General features: G+C 46.8%; 1 protein-coding gene across 7 annotated transcripts in view; it reads right to left on the bottom strand.

Moving 5' to 3' along the window:
- Positions 1–18,599: 18,599 nt before the first annotated feature.
- The window catches only part of LOC138681656 (farnesyl pyrophosphate synthase-like), a 59,743-nt gene continuing 50,901 nt past the window's right edge, over positions 18,600–27,441 (bottom strand). For all 7 annotated transcript variants that reach the window (XM_069769349.1, XM_069769375.1, XM_069769401.1 and 4 more), the window contains 10 exons: positions 26,036–26,506; positions 24,716–24,862; positions 24,496–24,636; positions 24,342–24,422; positions 24,149–24,271; positions 23,816–23,904; positions 23,676–23,748; positions 23,527–23,604; positions 23,322–23,456; positions 18,600–19,091 (listed from right to left, as the gene is read on the bottom strand). In XM_069769349.1, the coding sequence (XP_069625450.1) occupies positions 18,891–19,091; positions 23,322–23,456; positions 23,527–23,604; positions 23,676–23,748; positions 23,816–23,904; positions 24,149–24,271; positions 24,342–24,422; positions 24,496–24,636; positions 24,716–24,862; positions 26,036–26,506 (1,539 nt within the window). In that variant the 3' untranslated portion in view covers positions 18,600–18,890. The remainder of the gene's footprint in view (positions 19,092–23,321; positions 23,457–23,526; positions 23,605–23,675; positions 23,749–23,815; positions 23,905–24,148; positions 24,272–24,341; positions 24,423–24,495; positions 24,637–24,715; positions 24,863–26,035; positions 26,507–27,441) is intronic.

The raw sequence follows: 27,441 nt of genomic DNA, 5'->3' as shown, positions 1-27,441 counted from the left end.
TTGCTGTCACACAACTTACACGGTGAACTATAACTTCAGTATGATTTAGCTACCCCTTTACAGGTGAGTGAGACCACAACGAAAATCAGGCACAATGTTACACACTCTGTTGTTGGTGGCAACAAATGAGAGAGATGCCACACACGCTGGACTGTCACTGAAGCACAAATGTAAATATTAATCTCCCACTGATTTTTTTTTTTTTTTTTTCAGGGAGACTTTAGGAGAAAAAAATAATAGAATAAAATGATTTTTTCAGGAAGAATTTAGAAACCAAATAAAATAAAATGATTTTTTCAGGGAGAATTTAGAAAACAAATAAAACAAAAAAAGGCTTTCTATGGCCCACTGAGTGAGAGATGACGCACACAGGAGTCAGGAGTGGCACACAAGCCCAGAGGTCAATATTTATCTCCCACTGATTGATGTAGTGATTTTTTCAGGTAGATTTTGGAACCCAAATCAAGCTAAAAAAATATTAGGCTTTCTATGGCCCACAATTGGAGAGAGAGAGAGAGATGGCACACCCAGGAGTCAAGACTGGCACACAAGCAGAAAGGGCAATATTAATCTCCCACTGATTTGTTTTTGTTTGTTTTTTCAGGGAGACTTTAGGAGAAAAAAATAATAGAATAAAATGATTTTTTCAGGAAGAATTTAGAAACCAAATAAAATAAAATGATTTTTTCAGGGAGAATTTAGAAAACAAATAAAACAAAAAAAGGCTTTCTATGGCCCACTGAGTGAGAGATGACGCACACAGGAGTCAGGAGTGGCACAGAAGCCCAGAGGCCAATATTTATCTCCCACTGATTGATGTAGTGATTTTTTCAGGTAGATTTTGGAACCCAAATCAAGCTAAAAAAATAATAGGCTTTCTATGGCCCACAATTGGAGAGAGAGAGATGGCACACCCAGGAGTCAAGACTGGCACACAAGCAGAAAGGGCAATATTAATCTCCCACTGATTTGTTTTTTTTTTTTTTTTCAGGGAGACTTTAGGAAAAAAAAATAATAGAATAAAATGATTTTTTCAGGAAGAATTTAGAAACCAAATAAAATAAAATGATTTTTTCAGGGAGAATTTAGAAAACAAATAAAACAAAAAAAGGCTTTCTATGGCCCACTGAGTGAGAGATGACGCACACAGGAGTCAGGAATGGCACACAAGCCCAGAGGCCAATATTTATCTCCCACTGATTGATGTAGTGATTTTTTCAGGTAGATTTTGGAACCCAAATCAAGCTAAAAAAATAATAGGCTTTCTATGGCCCACAATTGGAGAGAGAGAGAGAGATGGCACACCCAGGAGTCAAGACTGGCACACAAGCAGAAAGGGCAATATTAATCTCCCACTGATTTGTTTTTTTTTTTTTTTTCAGGGAGACTTTAGGAAAAAAAAAAATAGAATAAAATGATTTTTTCAGGAAGAATTTAGAAACCAAATAAAATAAAATGATTTTTTCAGGGAGAATTTAGAAAACAAATAAAACAAAAAAAGGCTTTCTATGGCCCACTGAGTGAGAGATGACGCACACAGGAGTCAGGAGTGGCACACAAGCCCAGAGGCCAATATTTATCTCCCACTGATTGATGTAGTGATTTTTTCAGGTAGATTTTGGAACCCAAATCAAGCTAAAAAAATAATAGGCTTTCTATGGCCCACAATTGGAGAGAGAGAGAGAGAGATGGCACACCCAGGAGTCAAGACTGGCACACAAGCAGAAAGGGCAATATTAATCTCCCACTGATTTGTTTTTTTTGTTTTTTTTTCAGGGAGACTTTAGGAAAAAAAAAATAGAATAAAATGATTTTTTCAGGAAGAATTTAGAAACCAAATAAAATAAAATGATTTTTTCAGGGAGAATTTAGAAAACAAATAAAACAAAAAAAGGCTTTCTATGGCCCACTGAGTCAGAGATGACGCACACAGGAGTCAGGAGTGGCACACAAGCCCAGAGGCCAATATTTATCTCCCACTGATTGATGTAGTGATTTTTTCAGGTAGATTTTAGAACCCAAATCAAGCAAAAAAATAAATAGGCTTTCTATGGCCCACTATTTGTGAGAGAGATGGCACGCTCAGGACTGGCACACAAGCCCAGAGGCCAATATTAATCTCCCACTTTTTTTTTTTTTGTTCCAGGGAAAATGTATAAACCCAATAAAAAAAATAATAAATAGGCTTTCTATGGCCCACTATCTGAGAGAGAGAGATGGCACGCTTAGGACTGGCACACAAGCCCAAAGGCCAATATTAATCTCCCTCTGATTGATTTATTGATTTTTTCAGGTTGCATTTAGAACCCAAATAAAGCAAAAAAAAAAAAAAAAAAAAAAAGGGCTTTCTATGGCCCACTGAGTGAGTGATGATGCACACAGGAGTCAGGAGTGGCACACAAGCCCTGGGGCCAATATTTTTCTCCCACTGATTGATGTAGTGATTTTTTCAGGTAGATTTTAGAACCCAAATCAAGCAAAAAAATAAATAGGCTTTCTATGGCCCACTGAGTGAGAGATGTCACAGACCGGGATGGCACTCTAGCAGAAATGTCAATCTTAATCTCCCACAAAAAAAAAAAAAAAAAAAAAAAACAGGGAGTGTCCTTCAATTACTATCTCCCTGCAGTAATCTCAGCCAGGTATGGCAGGCAGCAATAAGGAGTGGACTGATGCACAAATTAAATAAAAAGTGTGGACAAACAAACAAGATAGCTGTGCAGAAAGGAAGGAACAAGAGGATTTGTGCTTTGAAAAAAGCAGTTGGTTTGCACAGCGGCGTACACACAGCAATGCAGCTATCAGGGAGCCTTCTAGGGCAGCCCAATGAGCTACAGCGCTGAGGGGGAAAAAAAAAATGTAGCTTCCACTGTCCCTGCACACCGAAGGTGGTGTTGGGCAGTGGAAATCGCTACAGCACAAGCGGTTTGGTGGTTAATGGACCCTGCCTAACGCTATCCCTGCTTCTGACGAAGCGGCAGCAACCTCTCCCTAAGCTCAGATCAGCAGCAGTAAGATGGCGATCGGCGGGAACGCCCCTTTATAGCCCCTGTGACGCCGCAGACAGCAAGCCAATCACTGCAATGCCCTTCTCTAAGATGGTGGGGACCAGGACCTATGTCATCACGCTGCCCACACTCTGCGTTTACCTTCATTGGCTGAGAAATGGCGCTTTTCGCGTCATTGAAACGCGACTTTGGCGCGAAAGTCGCGTACCGCATGGCCGACCCCGCACAGGGGTCGGATCGGGTTTCATGAAACCCGACTTTGCCAAAAGTCGGCGACTTTTGAAAATGAACGACCCGTTTCGCTCAACCCTACTCACTTCTTGTAACCTAAAGATATTATACAGTCACTATGTGACAAGTGGGCCTGTGTGACTTCAAATGCCAGGGCTGAATTTTAGTCCCAGTCTGGCCCTGCTTAAAGGTGTCCAATTTTGTGGGATTCAGGTGGTACATCAAAACTGGAGAGGGGGGGAGGAGGAGGGGGGATTTCATTAAACAAATGTCCAGAAGAGAATCGCAAAGGATCTTTACTTTAGTAACCTTAGTCCCTAAAGGTCTCAATTGTGAACTAGCGTTATATGCCTTCTAAAATACCACCTGGAGCAATGTAGATTATTGACCTAGAAGACATATCAGGACGTACTCGGATATAACCAATGGACCTTAGTAAAGATAACAAGGTGTGATCAATATTGGTTACATTGCTATGTTTGCCAGCATTGTTAGGGCTATTAAAAGCAATGCAATTAGTAACACAAGTACCATGACTTTTATAGGTATTTTTGGATGTATTATGGGCATTATTAGACTGATGTATTCCTCTTTTAATTTGAGATTGCAATAGCATATCAGTTTTTAATAAATCAGGAATCAATAGGGTATTTTAAATGTGGCTTTTAAAAAAACGTAATCGTAACTTCTTTACAAGGCTTTTTATCCTCTTTTTTATATCTTCTATTTATAATAAAGGTACATTTTAAATAAGCCAATTAAAGATTTAATTTTATGGAATAACATATTAAACAACTTCTTCACCGCAATGTGTAGCTGTGTTTCTGGCATGTGGAGGGTTAATGGGAGCAGACAGGTCACGCGACTGATCCTCTTGTATAAACGGAGCTACCGACAAGGCCGTAACCCTGACGAAGAAGTGCGGCACACTTCGAATCGCGTTGGTTGTTTCTGGCTCTCGTTAGACTCCGTAGACTTGTGACGTCACATGTGACAGAGCGGCTGAGCGGTATCGGCCATTTTTTTCCTTTTTCCGTGCAAACAGGGACGCCACCGGCCGGGACGTCTCTGGCTCTGCACGCACTTGGAATTACCCTCCACCTACCGTACTATCCCTGAGACCGTGCACGCACGATATCCACCAACAAAGCTCTGCGCGCACCCATAGTAAGTTTCCATCTACTAGGGGGCGCCGAACACCTGCACATCGCTTAATCTTTCACCTGCCAGATTGGGATATTTAACCGAACCGACTTCCATGCAATTCTCAGGTATGTTAAATATATAGATGTGCAATCTCAAACGTAATTAAAAAGACTATATCCATCAGTGCTTTGGTCACTAAGGTGGCACACACATCCGTGTATGGCAAAGTTCTAGTTTGACTATAGGGTAACAGACAAAAGTGTTGGATTTGAGTTGTACTTGGGAGCATGTGCATATGCAATTGTTTGTCTGAGTTACTAGCCTCAATTGAACCTTCATAGCGCGGTATTTCTAACCTTTTCATTGTTTATAACTGACGGAAATTGGCACAGTGTCTGTCGAATACCTGCAGCTTTTTCTCCTCTTCCCCTCCCCTTTTATTAGATTGTGTGTAGTGCCAGTGTGTTTTTATATATCCAGACGGGGAGTGTGCTGATCCGTGTAAGGCTAGTTTCACACTAGCATTTTGAGAAGCTGCGGACTTCCTCTGTGAAGCCCCGCCCGCGGCCGCTAGCTCCGCCTACTTCTGCATGCGGCCTGTGTACCTATCTTTAACATGCTTCAGCATGTGTTGTTTTGATGCGGAGAAGCAAAAATTGCTACCAGCTGCTTCCTACGCTGGTCGCCGCATCGTCAAAACGACGCATGTGGAAGCATCCGCATACAGCCGCACGACCTGCGTACCTAATGTTAAAGATAGGTACGCAGGCCGCATGCAGAAGTAGGCGGAGCTAGTGGCGAGGGCGGGGCTTCACTGAGGAAGTCCCCAGCTCATCAAAACGCTAAGTCCTCTTTCACACTTCAGTTGTTTGGCGTCAGTCACTACCAACATAGTGACGGATTGACGGATCCGTCACAATTGTTGAGAAAACGGTTCTAACGGATCCGTTTTTTTGACGGATCCGTTACTTGGGGGCTGTCTGGGAAAAGTATCTACTTTTTGGAGCATGCGCAATTGAAAAAACGGATTGGGGCGACGGATCCGCCAAAATGGCGGTTGTGACGGATCCGTCGCCCATAGTCGCGATCCGCCATTTCGGCGTTGACAAAAAAGTTTCAATGTCCGTCTATGTCCAGAAAACGTCCGCCAAATTTCGACGGATCCGTCGCATGGCGGATGGAACGGACGACCATCCGTCACAATCCGTCGCTAATGCAAGTCTATGGGAAAATAACGGATCCGTCAAAAAAAATTGACATCCGTTATTTGAGGAAAATGGCGGTTTTAGACTGACGCCAAACAACTGAAGTGTGAAAGAGGCCTAATGTGAAACCGGCCTTAGTTATGCTCTTCAGTTTCTATGTGTTGTTTTTTCATGTTATGTATGGTATGTTACATGCTGCTCTGCTGCCACCTAATGGCCCCTTTGTGTATAGCACTCTGTAATTAGTTTTTGTGGGTGTGCCTTCCACTTACGGTTCAATGGTCACCTTTTCATCCCAGCATCCATGTCAGTTTAGTTTCACTATCTGTGGGAGAGACAACCCTGAACTGAGCTGAGGAAGGCATCAGTTTTCGATCTCTTGCTGCTCACACTTGCGGCCACACTTGGTGCTGCACCTAGTTTACACCTGCATTCCTGTAAAATTACTGTATTGCCAATCATATGCTCTATGTCCAGATTTCCAAAATAAACAAGTCTGAACTGCGCAATTCCTGGTATGCATCAGCTCACCAGATGCTGAACAGCATCGGTCCTGTCTGCTCTGCATTGAGGAAAATGGAGGTAGGAACTCTCCCAGCACCAATTAATCAGCCACATCTTCATTCGCCTCATGTGGGAACAGAACAGTGATGACTTCTAGGCTCGGTATATGTGATCGGTGGCACTAGTGATGACTTCTGGGCTCGGTATATGTGATCGGTGGCACTAGTGATGACTTCTGTGCTCAGTATATGTGATCGGTGGCACTAGTGATGACTTCTGGGCTCGGTATATGTGATCGGTGGCACTAGTGATGACTTCTAGGCTCGGTATATGTGATCGATGGCACTAGTGATGACTTCTGGGCTCGGTATATGTGATCGGTGGCACTAGTGATGACTTCTAGGCTCAGTATATGTGATCGGTGGCACTAGTGATGACTTCTAGGCTCGGTATATGTGATCGATGGCACTAGTGATGACTTCTGGGCTCGGTATATGTGATCGGTGGCACTAGTGATGACTTCTAGGCTCGGTATATGTGATCGGTGGCACTAGTGATGACTTCTGGGCTCGGTATATGTGATCGGTGGCACTAGTGATGACTTCTAGGCTCAGTATATGTGATCGATGGCACTAGTGATGACTTCTGGGCTCAGTATATGTGATCGGTGGCACTAGTGATGACTCCTAGGCTCAGTATATGTGATCGGTGACACTAGTGATGACTTCTGGGCTCGGTATATGTGATCGGTGGCACTAGTGATGACTTCTAGGCTCAGTATATGTGATCGGTGGCACTAGTGATGACTTCTGTGCTCAGTATATGTGACCGGTGGCACTAGTGATGACTTCTAGGCTCAGTATATGTGATCGGTGGCACTAGTGATGACTTCTGGGCTCAGTATATGTGATCGGTGGCACTAGTGATGACTTCTGTGCTCAGTATATGTGATCGGTGGCACTAGTGATGACTTCTAGGCTCAGTATATGTGATCGGTGGCACTAGTGATGACTTCTGGGCTCAGTATATGTGATCGATGGCACTAGTGATGACTTCTGGGCTCAGTATATGTGATCGGTGGCACTAGTGATGACTCCTAGGCTCAGTATATGTGATCGGTGACACTAGTGATGACTTCTGGGCTCGGTATATGTGATCGGTGACACTAGTGATGACTTCTAGGCTCAGTATATGTGACCGGTGGCACTAGTGATGACTTCTAGGCTCAGTATATGTGATCGGTGGCACTAGTGATGACTTCTGTGCTCAGTATATGTGACCGGTGGCACTAGTGATGACTTCTAGGCTCAGTATATGTGATCGGTGGCACTAGTGATGACTTCTGTGCTCAGTATATGTGATAGGTGGCACTAGTGATGACTTCTGGGCTCAGTACATGTGATCGGTGGCACTAGTGATGACTCCTAGGCTCAGTATATGTGATCGGTGACACTAGTGATGACTTCTGGGCTCGGTATATGTGATCGGTGGCACTAGTGATGACTTCTAGGCTCAGTATATGTGATCGGTGGCACTAGTGATGACTTCTAGGCTCAGTATATGTGATCGGTGGCACTAGTGATGACGTCTAGGCTCAGTATATGTGATAGGTGGCACTAGTGATGACTTCTGTGCTCAGTATGTGTGATAGGTGGCACTAGTGGTGACTTCTGTGCTCAGTATATGTGATAGGTGGCACTAGTGATGACTTCTGGGCTCAGTATATGTGATAGGTGGCAATAGTGATGACTTCTGGGCTCAGTATATGTGATCTTTGGCACTAGTGACGACTCCTGGGCTCAGTATATGTGATCGGTGGCACTAGTGACGACTTCTGGGCTCAATATATGTGATCGGTGGCACTAGTGAGAACTCCTGGGCTCAGTATATGTGATCGATGGCACTAGTGATGACTTCTGTGCTCAGTATATGTGATCGGTGGCAATAGTGATGACTTCTAGGCTCAGTATATGTGATAGGTGGCACTAGTGATGACTTCTAGGCTCAGTATATGTGATCGGTGGCACTAGTGAGGACTTCTAGGCTCAGTATATGTGATAGGTGGCCCTAGTGATGACTTCTGGGCTCAGTATATGTGATCGATGGCACTAGTGATGACTTCTAGGCTCAGTATATGTGATCGGCGGCACTAGTGATGACGTCTAGGCTCAGTATATGTGATAGGTGGCACTAGTGATGACTTCTGGGCTCAGTATATGTGATCGGTGGCACTAGTGATGACTTCTGTGCTCAGTATATGTGATAGGTGGCACTAGTGATGACTTCTGGGCTCAGTATATGTGATAGGTGGCACTAGTGATGACTTCTGGGATCAGTATATGTGATTGGTGGCAATAGTGATGACTTCTGGGCTCAGTATATGTGATCAGAGACACTAGTGATGACTTCTGGGCTCGGTATATGTGATCGATCGCACTAGTGATGACTTCTAGGCTCGGTATATGTGATCTTTGGCACTAGTGATGACTCCTGGGCTCAGTATATGTGATCGGTGGCACTAGTGACGACTTCTGGGCTCAATATATGTGATCGGTGGCACTAGTGATGACTTCTGGGCTCAGTATATGTGATCGATATCATAAGTAGTTCTCTTGCTAGCCTGCGTGGGCTAAGCCCCCCTTCTTGGAGTAACAGTTTGTAGCTGCCAATTCCTGGCTTTCCTTCTCAGAGAGTGTGGGGAGTTTTATGGCCGAACGGAATTTACGACCAGGTTAGAATCTTCCACTAGCTGGACAATGGAAAAGTGGCTCCAAAAATTCATGAAAGATTCTTTGTTTAGTTTTTGTTAGATATTAGGCAAACGATTTAAGCTAGAAATACGAAAATATATATTCTTATTCTCACTCGGTGTATCTACACATCCCTTGAAACTCGGGCTTCTAACTCCGTCTGGTAAAGAAGTAGGGTTTTCTCTGTAAATATGTATCCCAGATAGGACATATTTGATCTCATTAGAATGCTCACGTTAATCCGAGATGAATGATAGGTTGAGTCTGACTCTGTCATCTTTTGTAGCGAAGTTATAGCAAGTAGATAAATTTAAGATTGAAATACTCAGAATGTAGAGAGGAGGGTCTGGATAAGCCAGCCCTTCTGTGATGTCAAAGCCTTAAGGTATTAAGTTGTGGCACACATCCCCAGCTCAGTCCTTCTGCTTGATTTCTTCTTCTGGACTTCTTGTCCTATTGTCCTGGAAGAGCTGAGTACATCCCATGGACTGGGATGTATGGAAACTGCACTAGCCTGGGGTGTCCGCCATGCTTTTAACATGTGAGTGTTATCTTTTCTCATTTATTCCCTTTATGTTATAATTACCCATGTACATATTTGCAATTATCTCATTTGTAACATCTTTATAAACTATTTTTGATAAAGCACTGCCTAATTATTTTTATGGGATATAATATTTCATATTAGTTCGTTCATCCATGCTCTAAACGTACCCTGTCTCTTGAAGAGAATTACGCTACTGTGTTGGGTTAGCTTCGGACCTGTTTAATCGAAGCTGGTGGCAGCGAGAAGTGTGCAGACTTTTGGGTTATGTTGTAGCGGCTGCGGCGTTAATAATTATTGTTCCTGCCTGAGTGGGAGTAGTTATCGCGTCGCTGCAGCGTGCCCAATAGCCAGTACATAGCAGGCAGCCTTTCTGGCGACTAATTACCCAGGGTGCAGTACCTAATCTGACCTGAGAGTAAGGGGGCGCCAGAGAGCTGCAAGTGTTAAGTGGAACTGTAAGCGGGATATACATAAATCCCTGCAGTTCGTGGTATATAGAAAAGCAGTGGGATACCTAGAATAAGCCCCTGCTGTAAACTAAGAGGTCAATAGCCTTGTGTGTGTTTTTTCATCACATCGTGGAGTGGAGGGATAACTAAGATAAGCCCCCCTGCACATGTGATAGCCGTCTGTTGGCCTACAGTCACCTCAATCTGTGACGTAGGGGTGACGGTCACGGTGGGAATCCTGACCAATTGGTGACAGCGGTCAGGGGAATCGTGACAATTGGTGGCAAGGCGGTGGGATATCTTAGAGCATTAGTGATTTGGTTTGAGTAATCATTCCTCTCACTAAAAACTTGCAGAAAGTTCTTGCGAGGACTCTGCGCAAATAAGTTTGGAGAACGAACTCAGTGTTTTATTAGTCTTGAGACAATTGCGTACTGGTAATTATCCCCTCCCTTTCTCTTCGTTTTTCTATCCTATCTTTTATTTGGCAACCATGGTTGTGCTGGGAGAAACCTTTTATGAGCAGCAGACCAGAGACACCCTTGTTGCCTTATGCAAGACACAGCACATTGACTTTGCAAGCAAAAACAAAGCCCAACTGGTCGCAGATCTGGTGCAATGGGAAGCCGCTCGAGACCGCTCTCAGAGCGCAGAGGCCGCAGAAGCCAGCACGAGCAGAGGTGCTGCAGCAGAGGTCCAACCACTGAATGCTGGCCTGTTAGCAATCCGGGCGAATTGGACCCCCATCTGCAGGCGGCCTTGAAAGAATTCCCCATTGACGACCATGAGGGACGTCGGCAGCTGATTCAGCAATACCGGCAGGAGGCCCAGGCCCAGCAAGCCGAGAGAGAGGCCCGAGCTGAGCGAGAGGCCCAGGCCCAGCGAGCCGAGCGGCAAGCGGAGCGGGAGTACCAGCTGCAGATGGCCCGACTGCAAATGCAGGGGTCGTCCCAGTCCAGCCGTGAGCCCAGCAGCGCTCAGATGCCTAAGCCCCGGCCCGATCACTTCCCTGTTATGGAGAAGGATGGAGACTTGGACACTTTTCTGCGGGCCTTTGAGAAAGCCTGCAGACAGTACCGGCTGCCTACAGATGAATAGGCAAGATACCTGACACCAGGGCTGAGAGGTAAAGCTCTGGAGGCGTTTGCTGCCCTCCCTCAAGAACAAGATGGTGACTATGAGGCCATCAAGCAGGCTCTGATAGCCAAGTACCAGCTTACACCCGAGGTGTACCGTAGAAAGTTCCGGACCCTCCAACGTGGCCCACACGACAGTTACAGTGATGTGGTGCATGGACTGGGAACCCACTTTGACCAGTGGATGCAAGGACTGTCAGTGACCACCTTTGCACAGCTGCGAGACCTGATGATCAAAGACCAGTTCTTTCATCTTTGCCCAGCTGAGGTGCGACAGTTCGTGATGGACAGAGAACCCAAAGACGTGACGAAAGCAGCGCAGATTGCCGATGCCTATGAGGCCAACCGTAGATCGGAAGTGCGGAAGCCAGTCACCACCAGCTGGAGAGGGGGTAAGCCTGCAACCAACACCAGTATCCCTGCCAGCCAACACACCAGAGGTCCTGGCCCTGTGGCCAACAACACCAGACCTACCACCGAACCTCGCACGTGTTTCACCTGCCATCAGACTGGTCATATCAGTCCCTCCTGCCCAACCAAGCAGAAGAACACCCCAGCCAAGGCCCCAGGGCCTAATGCAGCAGTTCTTTTGGTGGGTGGTGTGGTTGGGAGGGTGTGTGACAACGTACAGCCCGTCACTGTGGGAGGCCATGTTGCTACAGGCCTCAAGGACACCGGGGCTGAACAAACCCTCATCCGACCCGAACTGGTGGCCCCTGAAGAAATCATTCCGGGGAAAACCCTAACTGTCACTGGGTTTGGGGGCATCAGCTGTCCCTTACCGATGGCCCGGGTTTTTATTGATTGGGGTGCCAGGAGCGGGGTGAAGGAAGTGGGGCTGTCTGATAATTTGCCCACTGATGTTTTGTTGGGGACTGATTTGGGGAGGATGGTTGCATACTACTTCATTGATACCCCTCCCCAATCTACTAATAAGGGTAAAGTTAACGCTGATGATGATGATGATGGGAAATCGCATGTGTTACCTGACCATGCTTTATCTTGTAATGATGCATCTATTAACCATTTTTTTTCCTAGGATTGATGGTGAAAATGTTGTACCTGTGCCAGCTGAACCTGATAATGATTTTTCTGTGAAGGTTAATGTGTCCTTAGGTACAGGCGTGCCCAGCCACGTCGCTCTGCGGAGTGAGACGGCTGAGAAACCCCTAACAGGGGCAAGTGTCGGTGCTACAGGAAATGGGGAGATGCATGGGAACCGTGAGGAAGGTGATGCCATGAAAGTGACCAGTGCCACCGAGGAAGGTAACTGGCCCATAAGTAGCACTGCCCCTGGAGTGTTGGGGGTGGATGGGGAGGTAGAGCCCATAGCAGCGCCGGCTGATGGGCCTGTAGAAACCCCCGGGGAGACAGCCTACGTAGCTGCTGTCACCCGCAGTCAGAGTGCCCGGAACGCAGATAACCGTCAGCCTTCCGGACCCTCCTCAGTCACCACTGTGACTGAACCAGAGGTGGACCCAGAGCAGGTCCAAGAGGGTTCCCGTGGGGAAGGGACCCTGACATCGCTTCTGGCTTCCCCTAGCCAGGAGTTTCAGGCCGCTCTGCACACAGATGCAAGCCTAGAGAGTTTGAGACAACTTGCCGGGACGCACTTCTCCGAGGCTGATAAGGAGAAGGTGTTCTGGGAACAATGAAGGTTGTACCGGGAGACAATACCCGGAGAATCACAAAAGGAGTGGTTGAGGGAAAGACAGCTGGTCGTCCCACAGCAATTCCGGGGTGAGTTGTTGCGGATTGCCCATGAGATCCCGCTAGCTGGACACTTGGGGATCAGCAAAACTAAGGCCCGGCTGTCTCAACACTTCTATTGGCCTAAGATGGGGACAGATGTGTCAAACTACTGCCGCTCCTGTATCACTTGTCAAAGAGTGGTGAAGGCGGGGCCTGCTCTTAAGGCTCCCCTGATCCCTTTGCCAGTGATAGAGGAGCCTTTCCAGAGGATCGCGGTGGACATTGTGGGCCCGCTGGCCGTCCCCAGCAGCTCTGGAAAGCAATACATCCTTACTGTGGTAGACTATGCTACCCGGTACCCAGAGGCAGTAGCTCTGTCCTCAACTAGGGCAGATAAGGTGGCAGATGCCCTGTTGGCCATCTTTTCACGTGTAGGATTTCCCAGGGAAATGCTTACTGAACAAGGGACCCAATTTATGTCTCGCTTAATGGAGGCTCTCTGTAAGAGAATGCAGGTGAAGCACCTGGTATCGAATGCGTATCACCCACAGACCAATGGCTTGTGTGAACGCTTCAATGGTACCCTCAAACAGATGCTACGCATGCTGGTTGAGACCCAAGGGCGCGACTGGGAGCGGTACCTCCCACACCTGCTGTTCGCTTACCGAGAGGTTCCGCAGGCCTCGACGGGGTTCTCCCCCTTCGAGCTCCTGTACGGCAGGCGAGTCCGGGGACCACTTGGGTTGGTAAGAGAATCCTGGGAAGAGGAGCCGAACCCTTCTGAAGTGTCCATAGTGGAGTATGTCATGCGCTTCCGTGACAAGATGCAGACCTTGACGCAGTTGGTGCATGACAACATGACGCAGGCTCAGGCTGATCAGAAGCACTGGTACGACCAGAACGCCCGGGAGCGGACCTACCACGTGGGTCAAAAGGTGTGGGTGCTGGTCCCCGTACCAACGGATAAGCTTCAGGCAGCCTGGGAGGGCCCATACATCGTCCACCAACAGCTCAACCCGGTCACTTACGTGGTCACGCTTGACCACGCTCGGGGTAGGCGAAAGGCCTTTCACGTCAACATGATGAAGGCTCATCACGAACGTGAACCTTTCCTCCTACCGGTCTGCAGCTTGCCCGAAGACGGGAAGGAAGACACCCTCCTGGACATGCTGGCCCAAGCCAAGGCCAATGGGTCCATCGAGGACGTGGAGGTAAGCCCCTCGTTAACTGAACCCCAGCGGGTGCAGTTGCAAACCACACTGGAACCCTTCCGGGTCGTGTTCTCCAACCGACCTGGGAGGACTGAGTTAGCAGTCCACGAGGTGGACACCGGGAATCACGCCCCACTACGGCGAACACCCTATCGAATCTCTGACCAGGTGCAGCAGATTATGCGCCAAGAGATCGATGAGATGTTACAGCTGGGGGTGATTCGACGGTCAAAGAGCGCGTGGGCATCACCTGTAGTTCTCGTGCCAAAGAAGGACCGGACCACCCGGTTCTGCGTGGACTACAGGGGGCTCAACGCCATTACAGCCTCTGACGCGCACCCCATGCCGCGCATCGAGGAGTTGCTTGAGAAGTTAGCTGGCGCAAATTACCTAACAATAATGGATCTGAGTCGAGGATACTGGCAGATTCCCCTGAGCCCTGAGGCACAGGAGAAGTCCGCCTTTATCACACCCTTTGGACTGTACGAGTCCACGGTCATGCCCTTCGGCATGAAGAATGCCCCTGCCACTTTCCAGCGGATGGTCAACCTCCTGCTTCAGGGACTGGAGACGTACGCCGTGGCGTACTTGGATGACATTGCCATCTTCAGTTCCTCCTGGGAGGAACACCTGCAGCATCTCGAGGAGGTGCTCAGGCAAATTCACCAAGCAGGACTGACTATCAAGCCGGGAAAGTGTCAGATGGGCATGAGGGAGGTTCACTACCTGGGAAACCGGGTAGGCGAAGGCACCATGGAGCCAGAGCATGGCAATGGTGATGGGTTGGCCCACCAGGGTGAACCTGCTGAGGTGCGCATGGAGGAGAACCATCAGGTCCTGCCTCCCTAGCGCACACCAAAAGGGGGAGGTGTCACGATATGGTATGAAATATCATAAGTAGTTCTCTTGCTAGCCTGCATGGGCTAAGCCCCCCATCTTGGAGTAACAGTTTGTAGCTGCCAATTCCTGGCTTTCCTTCTCAGAGAGTGTGGGGAGTTTTATGGCCGAACGGAATTTACGACCAGGTTAGAATCTTCCACTAGCTGGACAATGGAAAAGTGGCTCCAAAAATTCATGAAAGATTCTTTGTTTAGTTTTTGTTAGATATTAGGCAAACGATTTAAGCTAGAAATACGAAAATATATATTCTTATTCTCACTCGGTGTATCTACACATCCCTTGAAACTCGGGCTTCTAACTCCGTCTGGTAAAGAAGTAGGGTTTTCTCTGTAAATATGTATCCCAGATAGGACATATTTGATCTCATTAGAATGCTCACGTTAATCCGAGATGAATGATAGGTTGAGTCTGACTCTGTCATCTTTTGTAGCGAAGTTATAGCAAGTAGATAAATTTAAGATTGAAATACTCAGAATGTAGAGAGAGGAGGGTCTGGATAAGCCAGCCCTTCTGTGATGTCAAAGCCTTAAGGTATTAAGTTGTGGCACACATCCCCAGCTCAGTCCTTCTGCTTGATTTCTTCTTCTGGACTTCTTGTCCTATTGTCCTGGAAGAGCTGAGTACATCCCATGGACTGGGATGTATGGAAACTGCACTAGCCTGCGGTGTCCGCCATGCTTTTAACATGTGAGTGTTATCTTTTCTCATTTATTCCCTTTATGTTATAATTACCCATGTACAGTTAGGGCCAGAAATATTTGGACAGTGACACAAGTTTTGTTATTTTAGCTGTTTACAAAAACATGTTCAGAAATACAATTATATATATAATATGGGCTGAAAGTGCACACTCCCAGCTGCAATATGATAGTTTCCACATCCAAATCGGAGAAAGGGTTTAGGAATCATAGCTCTGTAATGCATAGCGTCCTCTTTTTCAAGGGACCAAAAGTAATTGGACAATGGACTCTAAGGGCTGCAATTAACTCTGAAGGCGTCTCCCTCGTTAACCTGTAATCAATGAAGTAGTTAAAAGGTCAGGGGTGGATTCCAGGTGTGTGGTTTTGCATTTGGAAGCTGTTGCTGTGAGCAGACAACATGCGGTCAAAGGAACTCTCAATTGAGGTGAAGCAGAACATCCTGAGGCTGAAAAAAAAGAAAAAATCCATCAGAGAGATAGCAGACATGCTTGGAGTAGCAAAATCAACAGTTGGGTACATTCTGAGAAAAAAGGAATTGACTGGTGAGCTTGGGAACTCAAAAAGGCCTGGGCGTCCACGGATGACAACAGTGGTGGATGATCGCCGCATACTTAATTTGGTGAAGAAGAACCCGTTCACAACATCAACTGAAGTCCAGAACACTCTCAGTGAAGTAGGTGTATCTGTCTCTAAGTCAACAGTAAAGAGAAGACTCCATGACAGTAAATACAAAGGGTTCACATCTAGATGCAAACCATTCATCAATAACAAAAATAGACAGGCCAGAGTTAAATTTGCAGAAAAACACCTCAAGAAGCCAGCTCAGTTCTGGAAAAGTATTCTATGGACAGATGAGACAAAGATCAACCTGTACCAGAATGATGGGAAGAAAAAAGTTTGGAGAAGAAAGGGAACGGCACATGATCCAAGGCACACCACATCCTCTGTAAAACATGGTGGAGGCAACGTGATGGCATGGGCATGCATGGCTTTCAATGGCACTGGGTCACTTGTGTTTATTGATGACATAAGAGCAGACAAGAGTAGCCGGATGAATTCTGAAGTGTACCGGGATATACTTTCAGCCCAGATTCAGCCAAATGCTGCAAAGTTGATTGGGCGGTGCTTCATAGTACAGATGGACAATGACCCCAAGCATACAGCCAAAGCTACCCAGGAATTCATGAGTGCCAAAAAGTGGCACATTCTGCAATGGCCAAGTCAATCTCCAGATCTAAACCCAATTGAGCATGCATTTCACTTGCTCAAATCCAGACTTAAGACGGAAAGACCCACAAACAAGCAAGACCTGAAGGCTGCGGCTGTAAAGGCCTGGCAAAGCATTAAGGAGGAAACCCAACGTTTGGTGATGTCCATGGGTTCCAGACTTAAGGCAGTGATTGCCTCCAAAGGATTTGCAACAAAATATTGAAAATAAAAATATTTTGTTTGGGTTATGTTTATTTGTCCAATTACTTTTGACCTCCTAAAATGTGGAGTGTTTGTAAAGAAATGTGTACAATTCCTACATTTTCTATCAGATATTTTTGTTCAACCCTTCAAATTAAACGTTACAATCTGCACTTGAATTCTGTTGTAGAGGTTTCATTTCAAATCCAATGTGGTGGCATGCAGAGCCCAACTCGCGAAAATTGTGTCACTGTCCAAATATTTCTGGCCCTAACTGTACATATTTGCAATTGTCTCATTTGTAACATCTTTATAAACTATTTTTGATAAAGCACTGCCTAATTATTTTTATGGGATATAATATTTCATATTAGTTCGTTCATCCATGCTCTAAACGTACCCTGTCTCTTGAAGAGAATTACGCTACTGTGTTGGGTTAGCTTCGGACCCGTTTAATCGAAGCTGGTGGCAGCGAGAAGTGTGCAGACTTTTGGGTTATGTTGTAGCGGCTGCGGCGTTAATAATTATTGTTCCTGCCTGAGTGGGAGTAGTTATCGCGTCGCTGCAGCGTGCCCAATAGCCGGTACATAGCAGGCAGCCTTTCTGGCGACTAATTACCCAGGGTGCAGTACCTAATCTGACCTGAGAGTAAGGGGGGCGCCAGAGAGCTGCAAGTGTTAAGTGGAACTGTAAGCGGGCTATACATAAATCCCTGCAGTTCGTGGTATATAGAAAAGCAGTGGGTTACCTAGAATAAGCCCCTGCTGTAAACTAAGAGGTCAATAGCCTTTTGTGTGTTTTTTCATCACATCGTGGAGTGGAGGGATAACTAAGATAAGCCCCCCTGCACATGTGATAGCCGTCTGTTGGCCTAAAGTCACCTCAATCTGTGACGTAGGGGTGACGGTCACGGTGGGAATCCTGACCAGTTGGTGACAGCGGTCAGGGGAATCGTGACACTAGTGATGACATCTAGGCTCAGTATATGTGATCGGTGGCACTAGTGATGACTTCTAGGCTCAGTATATGTGATCGGTGGCACTAGTGATGACTTCTGTGCTCAGTATATGTGATCGATGGCACTAGTGATGACTTCTGTGCTCGGTATATGTGATCGATGGCACTAGTGACAACTTCTAGGCTCAGTATATGTGATAGGTGGCACTGGTGACGACTCCTGGGCTCAGTATATGTGATCGGTGGCACTAGTGACGACTTCTGGGCTCAATATATGTGATCGCTGGCACTAGTGAGAACTCCTGGGCTCAGTATATGTGATCGGTGGCACTAGTGACGACTTCTGGGCTCAATATATGTGATCGGTGGCACTAGTGACGACTCCTGGGCTCAGTATATGTGATCGGTGGCACTAGTGACGACTTCTGGGCTCAGTATATGTGATCGGTGGCACTAGTGACGACTTCTGGGCTCAGTATATGTGATCGGTGGCACTAGTGACGACTTCTGGGCTCAGTATATGTGATCGGTGGCACTAGTGACTTCTGGGCTCAGTATATGTGATAGGTGGCACTAGTGACGACTTCTGGGCTCAGTATACGTGATCAGAGACACTAGTGAGGACTTCTAGGCTCAGTATATGTGATCGGTGGCACTAGTGATGACTTCCAGGCTCAGTATATGGGATCGGTGGCATTGGCTCTTAGCCCCAGTGCGGGTTGATGAACGTTGCAGAAGACGTGGCCTCATACTTCTTGTAGACAACCTCCATCCTTTATTTGCTCATTCACATGTAACCGAGGAGTCGCAGCTACAACCATTTACAGACGTGGTCTTCAGTGTTGTCGGTCCTCAGAACAGAGAGCCATTCCGAATCTCCCAGAATATCAAGGTGTAACACTGATACAGAGACATGCCGCGGGCACAGCCCCCTTCTCCCGATGTCGGCCATCAGCCATGGTAAAGGGCATTATACAGGACCTGCCAGAGAAGCCCCTCTGAATGGGTGGGGGGGGGGGGGGGGGTATATACAGTTTGTGGCTTCACTTCTGCCTTTTGTAGATTTTACGTGCCAGCCCCAGGAAAATCTCTTTGGACAGACCATTGGCATGCTGAGAGATGAGGGTCTGCAGTCTCTGGTAACTGTCCTCCTTGTACTTCGTGTAAACCGCCGAGAGGCCCAGCTCCTCATACAACTGCTTCACCCGCTGCACCTTCTCTGGGTCATCCTGCCCATAGTTCTCCTGGTAACAAAAGCAAGGGTTTTGAACAATATATGCGATGACTTTTGGGATAAAAATAAGAACGCCCAGAATAGGTCGGAGGGGCACACTACAACATTTGGAACCTATGTGCGTGAATTAGGCATGATTGATCTATGGAGAGTCAGACATGTTGGGGAGAGAGGATACTCGTGCTATTCGCCGGCTCATGCTACGCTGTCCAGAATTGATATGGCACTGGGTAACCGCCTGTTGGACACAATGGTGGGGGAGGTGCGTTATCTGCCGAGGGCCCTTTCGGATCATAGTCCAATTGAGGTGGAGGTTAGGTTGTTGGGGACACGGACTACAAGCGGGAGAGAATGGAAGATCCACCCTAACTGGTTACAGAGTATTGACTTGGACGGTATAGGGAAAGAGGTGACGGAATTCTTTGCGTTAAATGATGGGAGTACTGATGCTCTGACTGTTTGGGATGCAATGAAAGCGTACCTGAGAGGGCTACTTTTTAGAGACATTAGTAGGTGTAAGAGGAGGACAAGGGAAGCGGAGGGAGTGGCATTGGAAGAGTTGAAAGCCGCGGAGGACGAGATGGTAGTACTGGGGACCTCCGAGGCAGAGAAAAGGTTGAGAACAGCGCAAAATTGTATGGAAAAGATTCTGCTGGGAAAAGCTGAAAGGAAGCGGGAGTTTCAGAGGGTGGCTTATTTTCAGGAGGGAGAAACAGTGGGACACATGCTATCGGTGGTAGCCGCGGCTCAGCGTAGTACCTCATATGTACACTCGTTGGTTTCGGATGGGGGGAGCAGGGTATCTGAAACACCTGATATTATAAAGGTCTTTGCGGACTTTTACGCGGACTTATATTCCTCCAGGGTCAATGAGTCAGCCGGAGATACGGAGACTTTCCTTGAGAGTCTGGGTCTTCCGAAATTGAGTGAGGAGGATAGGGTGAGCCTCGATGCCCCTATCACCGAGGAGGAACTGAGTCGGGCGCTGAAGTCTATGGCCAATGGGAAGGCACCTGGGGTTGATGGGTTACCAGCCGAAATCTATAAAAGTTTGGAGGAAGTGCTGATTCCCAGATTAAAGTTAGTACTGGAGGAGGCTGGATGTAAAGGGTATCTCCCAGCATCTATGAGGGAGGCTATTATAGTGGTTATTCCGAAGGAGGATAAGGATCTGGGGAAGCCTGAGTCATATCGGCCAATCTCTCTGTTAACCATTGATGTCAAACTCTTGGCCAAGGTGTTAGCTACCCGTCTGTCTAGTGTCATTACTAACCTTGTGCATCCGGATCAGTCTGGTTTTATGCCTGACAGATCTACAGCGGTTAATCTGCGGAGGCTGCATATGAACCTGCAGCTGAAGTCTGACAATTGTGGCCGAAGGGTTATTGCATCCTTGGACGCCCATAAGGCGTTTGACAGTGTGGAGTGGGGATATCTCTGGCGGGTGTTGAAATGTATGGGTATTGGCCCGCAATTTGTGGCGTGGACTCAACTGTTATATTCACTACCAACAGCTAGAATTAGAGTGAATGGGGAACTTTCTCAGCCTATAAAGCTGGCCAGGGGTACGAGGCAGGGTTGCCCACTGTCGCCCCTTCTGTTTGCCTTAGCTGTGGAGCCATTGGCCGCCAAGATCCGACAGTCGGATGAAGTCCCTGGGTTCAGTTATGGGAGTGTTGAGGAGAAGATTGCGTTATATGCAGACGACATCCTACTGTTCCTAGCGGACCCGGATGAAGCCTTGAATGGGGCTATCGAGATCGTTGGGAAATTTGGAGACTTATCGGGATTGAGGATAAACTGGGATAAATCGGTCCTCTTTGAGGTGGATGGGGTGGAGGAGAGCAGAAGTGAGCCATTGGGAGAGGGGCGGCTTAGGGTGGTATCCCTTTTCAGATACCTGGGAATATGGATCTCGATGCCAGTTACAGAGTTTCTGTATAGGAATTTGACACCTCTCGTGGGCGCCCTTAAAGCAAAAGTGGATGCATGGAATAAATTGCACTTATCGGTGGTGGGGAGGGTTAATCTAATTAAAATGGTTCTGATGCCCAAATTACTCTACGTCCTACATAACGCGCCAGTTTGGATTCCACGTGGGAAATTCCGGCAGATTAATGCTCTATTTAGAAGTCTGATATGGGGGAGGCGGTACCCACGTATTCGCCTGGAGACGCTTCAGCGACCCAAGGAAGATGGAGGATTGGCTTTACCCAATCCTGAGTTATACTTTCTTGCAGCCCAGAGCCAGCATTTGAAGGGCTGGGCGCGGGAGGCGTCTGCCAGTGCGCTGCAGCACTTGATGGAGAGGGTGACAGACCGACGACCGGTAGCGCAGTGTCTGGAGGATGGTTCCTTGGGAGTATTGGGGAAATTATACCCAACTATGTTTTTGATATATAAATTATGGACCAGACTGCGACAGATTCGGGGGGTTACGGGGCTGACTAAATTTACACCGATATGGTTTAATAATAATTTGGTTGAGTTTGCGGCCCTTGGAGTGCTGGCGGAGTGGAGGGCCAAAGGAATCCACTTGGTGGCTCAGATAGTTCAACAACGAGGATTAAAGTCCTTTTCGCAGCTGCAAGGGGAGTTTGGACTGAGACCGACTGGGGAGTATCAATATGCTCAGATGAAACATGCTTTTAAAGCTCAAAACAGGGGCGGTGGTGTTGAGATCCAAGAGGACATAGTTCTGGAATACGTGTGTGGGGAAGGGTCCACAAGGGGAGTCATTACCACCCTTTATAAGGACCTTCTACATGCATATTTGTTAGACTTCCCTTTAAAAGCGAGAGCGAAATGGGAAAGAGATTTAGGCCCAATGGAGGATGAAACCTGGGAATCGGTGTTGGAGTCGGTTCCACGAGTGTCGCTGAGCGAGCCGTATAGACTATCGCAGCTGTACATCTTGCACAGAGTCTATAAATCACCGGAAGTGTTGTGCAGAGCGGGGTTGCGAGCTGACTCTGAGTGCCCGAGATGTAAGACTGGGAATGCAGGAATATACCACATGATGTGGACATGTCCAAGACTGGTTGCTTTCTGGTTGGTGGTAATGAGCCGTGTGGAAGGGGCGTATAAATGCAGAGTGCCGAGAGATCCGATAGTGTGTATACTAGGATATGTAGAGGAAATTAGAGTGGATAACATCTGGAAGATAGCAATAGCTAGGCTATTATACATGGCAAGGAAGGTAATAGCAAGGAACTGGATCAAGGAGGAGCCGCCTACGAGGGGTGAATTCCTGAATTATGTTAAACATGGTCTCAATCTGGAAAAGGGGGTCTATAAAAGACGTGGGAAAATAGAAACGTTTGACAAAATGTGGTCTCCGTGGCTCGAGCTGGGATGAATAGTTATGGGAAACGGGAGAGTGAGAGCCTCTGAAAGGAAGAGAGTGCCAAAGGAACAAGCGAACATAAGTGAGTCAAATGGCTCAAGGAACCATCAATACTGGTAACAAAAGTATAACTGGGAAGGAGCTGTCAGGGGAGGGGGAGGTTTGGGTATGGTTGGGATTGTTGGGGGTTTGGAAAATGTTAAAATTTTTGTAAAATACTGGACAGTGCATAAATTGTATTGTGCATGTTTGCTTTCAATAAAAAACTATTTAAACAAAAAAAAACAAAAGCAAGGGTTAATGCACGGGGTGGGAGATGGCGTGAAGCCCACCAGGCCTGATAGCAGGTGGGGTGTGATGAAGTGTACAGCGGAGGTGATAGCTGCTCTCTGTGGAGTGTGATGTAGTGTACGGCGGAGGTGACAGCTCCTCTCTGGTGGGGTGTGATGTAGTGTAGGGTGGAGGTGACGGACGATCTATGGTGGGGTGTGTTCTAGCATATGGCTGAGGTGACGGCTGCTCTCTAGTGGGGTTTGATGTAGTGTATGGCGGAGGACACGGCAGCTCTGTGGTGGAGTGTGATGTTTTGTACGGCGGAGGAGACGGCTACTCTCTGGTGGGGTGTGATGTAGTGTACGGCTGAGGAGATGACTTCTCTCCGGTGGGGTGTCATGTAGTGTACGGCGGAGGAGATGGCTGTTCTCTGGTAGGGTGCGACATAGTGTACGGCAGAGGTGATGGCAGCTCTCTGGTGGGGAGTGATGTAGTGTATGGCGGAGATGATGGCAGCTCTCTGGTGGGGAGTGATGTAGTGTACAGCGGAGGTGACGGCTGCTCTTTGGTGTAGTGTGATGTAACGTATGACAGGGTTGGGTTGACTGCACCCCTCTTTACCCGGATGACATCCCGCTGTTCGGGGGTCACTCTCTTCAGGGCCTCCACCACCAGCCAACAGCACTTGTTGTCCTGGATGTCGGTCCCGATCTTCCCTGTGATGCTGGGGTCCCCGTAACAGTCCAGATAATCGTCCTGGCCACACACAAGGACATTAACACCAGTAGATATTGTGGTCACCGCAGCCCACCATCACCCACATCACCTGGATCTGGAAGAACTCGCCCATTTCCAGCAGGATAGTTTTGGCGTTCTGGTGATCATCCTCAGTGTCTATCCCGGCCTGTGAGGAGAGAAGACGGATAACATCTGACTGCCCAATCCTCCACCGAAGCAGCAGCCCCATATACTCACCATATACATGGCGGCAGCCACCGGCAGGTAGAAGGAGTAGAAGGCTGTCTTGTACTTCACAATGGACTTATACCTAAAATGGAGATGGGTGTGAGATGCTGAAGGGCAAAAACAGGGCAAGAAAATGGGTCATCGCTCACCTACTCTCTGTGTACCGATCCAAATCAACCTTCCCCGGATGAGCCGTAATCAGATCCAGTGCCTGCCCCAGCTCTGTCTGATAGGAGGTCTGCGAACAGAAGAGAGAACGTGACTGCCAGGCACAGCGCCTCCTACATGCACAGTGGTATGTACCGCCTGTCCCAGCTCTGTCTGATAGGTCTATGAGCAGAAGAGAAGTGGCAGGCACAACACCCCTCCCGTGGCACCAGGCACAACACCCCTCCCGTGGCACCAGGCACAACACCCCTCTCGCACAGTGGAACGTGACACCTCCCAAGATCTGGGGGTGACGATTGGAGGTCCCTTATCACCTCCAGAAAAAGCTCCAGCAGGCTGAGGTAATATGGATGCCGTTGGCAGTACTTCTTCAGGACACGGTATATGGAGGCCTCCAGTAGGAAGGAATCATTGATGGCGTCCAGTCCGATGCCGGCCTACAGGAGAAGTAAGATCAGGATATCCATCGTGTAACAGCATATCCCCCTCATCTCTATAACCACCTACCCTCCTGTACCAGCATGGCTGCCCACGACGGGTCACAGAGTTATCCATAATGTCATCAGCAACCAGGAAGAAAGCCTGGAGCTAAAAGAAGAGAAGATGAGGATGAAGAGGTCCAAGAATAGCAGGGCAGGAGCCACAGGGCAGGCACACCTACCAGCTCCACACACCAGCCCACCGCCAGTGCCCTCTGGATATTCTCGTCCTTCTGCAGCTCGGGACCCACCAATTCTAGATACGAGGCCAGAACGGTCATCCCGCGATTACATTTACCCCCAGGAGCGTTATATTCCAGTACCTGCACAATAAACTGCCATGTTAGACACAGAAGGACCGTGGCAAATAATCTCTGCGCAACAACCAATCATGAATCTCACCTGCCGCAAACGAAGCACCGCATCGCCAATCTCAGGGTGACCCCAATCCTCCGCAGTCAGATCCTGCACAATCTGATCAAAGAAACCACAGAACTCCTGATGCTCATCAGATGCGAAAGTTCCAGCCATTGAGCTCAAAGTCCAGTCCTGCGGGGAAAGAGAAAGCTAGAGCAGGAGAGGACCACCCGAGGCCAGATCATCTACTCAACCAGAAGAGACCGTCCTTCTAATACCTCTACATCTAAAATGTCTTCATCTATATTCTAGACATCTAATACTTCTATACACCTCCTACATGTAATACCGCTATATTTCCCCCCCAAGAGATAATGCCTCTACTCACCTACATGTAATACCGCTATATCTCCCCCCAAGAGATAATGCCTCTACTCACCTACATGTAATACTGCTATATATCTACACCTCCAAGATATAATGCCTCTATACACCTACATGTAATACAGCTATATCAACAGTCTGGCACATAATGCCTCTATACACCTACATGTAATACTGCTATGTCTACACCATGACATATAATGCCTCTATACACCTCCTACATGTAATACTGCTATATCTACACCCCGACATGTCTCTATACACCTACATGTAATATTGCTATATCTACACCATGACATATAATGCTCCTATTCACCTACATGTAATACTGCTATATCTACACCCCGACATATAGTGCCTCTGTACATCTCCTACATGTAATACCTCTATATCTACACCCCGACATATAGCAGTATTACATGTAGGTGTATAGAGGCAGTATATGACGGGGTGTAGATATAGCAGTATTACATGTAGGAGGTCTACATAGGCATTATATGTCAGAGTGTAGATATAGCGGTATTACATGTAGGTGTATAAAGGCATTATATGTTGTGGTGTAGATTTAGCAGTATTACATGTAGATGTATAGAGGCCTACACCTTGACATATAATGCCTCTATACACCTCCTACATGTAATACCGCTATATATACACCCCAAAATATAATGCCTCTATACACCTCCTACATATAATTCCGCTATAACTACACCCCGACATATAATGCCTCTATACACCTATATGTAATACCGCTATATCTACACCCCGACATATACTTCTATAAACCTCCTACATGTAATACCGCTATATCTACACCCTGACATATAATGCTTCTATAAACCTATATGTTAAACCGCTATATCTACACCCCAACATATAATACCTCTATACATCTCCTACATGTAATACCGCTATATCGACACCCCAACATATAATTCCTCTACATCCACAACTCAACGTCTCTATATCTACAGATTATACCTCTTGTTTTTCTGAATAGTCAACCTGCTTGGACTTGTTCCTATGTTGAATGCTTGGCTTTTTGGATCCAATTCTTCTTTTTCTGGACGCAATTCTCTTGAGTGGTGAGTGTGCATACAGACCATGGTGATTGAGTGTATTACTAATCGTTTTCTTTGAAACAATTGTTCCTTCTGATTCCAGGTCTTTCTGTAGCTCTCCACAGGTGGTCCTTGGCTCTTGGACTACTTTTCTGATCATGGTTTTCACTCCTTTGGCTGAAATCTTGCGGGGAGCCCCTGGCCGTGGCCGGTTTATGGTAAAATGATGTTTTTTCCACTTCCGGATTATGGCCCCAACGGTGCTCACTGAAACCTTCAGTAGTTTTGAAATTTTTTTGTAACCAATGCCATCAGTATGTTTTGCAACAATAAGTTTGCGAAGGTCTTGAGACAGTTCACTGGTTTTACCCATCATGAGATGTTTCTTTCCCTGTGTGGATTGGATGAGTTGTTACTAACATCTGTGGAGAATTCCATGTCAATAGCATCTTTACCAATATATTTACTTATAAAATTGATGACGTGTTCACTACTTATTTCTCCTGCTAAATGTAAAGTAATGGATATGTGTATATGCACTACATATGTGTGTAATGTAGGGCTGTGTGCAATATATACTGTATATGTATAGTGTAGCTCTACACTGTACATGTGTGTAATGTAGGGCTGTGTGTAATATATACTGTATATGTATAGTGTAGCTCTACACCGTACATGTGTGTAATGTAGGGCTGTGTGTAATATATACTGTATATGTATAGTGTAGCACTACACCGTACATGTGTGTAATGTAGGGCTGTGTGTAATATATACTGTATATGTATAGTGTAGCTGTACACCGTACATGTGCGTAATGTAGGGCTGTGTGTAATATATACTGTATATGCATAGTGTAGCTCTACACCGTACATGTTTGTAATGTAGGGCTGTGTGTAATATATACTGTATATGCATAGTGTAGCTCTACACCGTACATGTGCGTAATGTAGGGCTGTGTGTAATATATACTGTATATGTATAGTGTAGCTCTACACTGTACATGTGTGTAATGTAGGGCTGTGTGTAATATATACTGTATATGTATAGTGTAGCTCTACACCGTACATGTGTGTAATGTAGGGCTGTATGTAATATATACTGTATATGTATAGTGTAGCTCTACACTGTACATGTGTGTAATGTAGGGCTGTGTGTAATATATACTGTATATGCATAGTGTAGCTCTACACCGTACATGTGTGTAATGTAGGGCTGTGTGTAATATATACTGTATATTTATAGTGTAGCTACACCGTACATGTGTGTAATGTAGGGCTGTGTGTAATATATACTGTATATGTATAGTGTAGCTCTACACCGTACATG

Source organism: Ranitomeya imitator, chromosome 1 (assembly GCF_032444005.1).
Source record: "Ranitomeya imitator isolate aRanImi1 chromosome 1, aRanImi1.pri, whole genome shotgun sequence".
NCBI lineage: Eukaryota > Metazoa > Chordata > Amphibia > Anura > Dendrobatidae > Ranitomeya > Ranitomeya imitator.
This window is presented reverse-complemented; position numbering and strand designations above follow the sequence as displayed.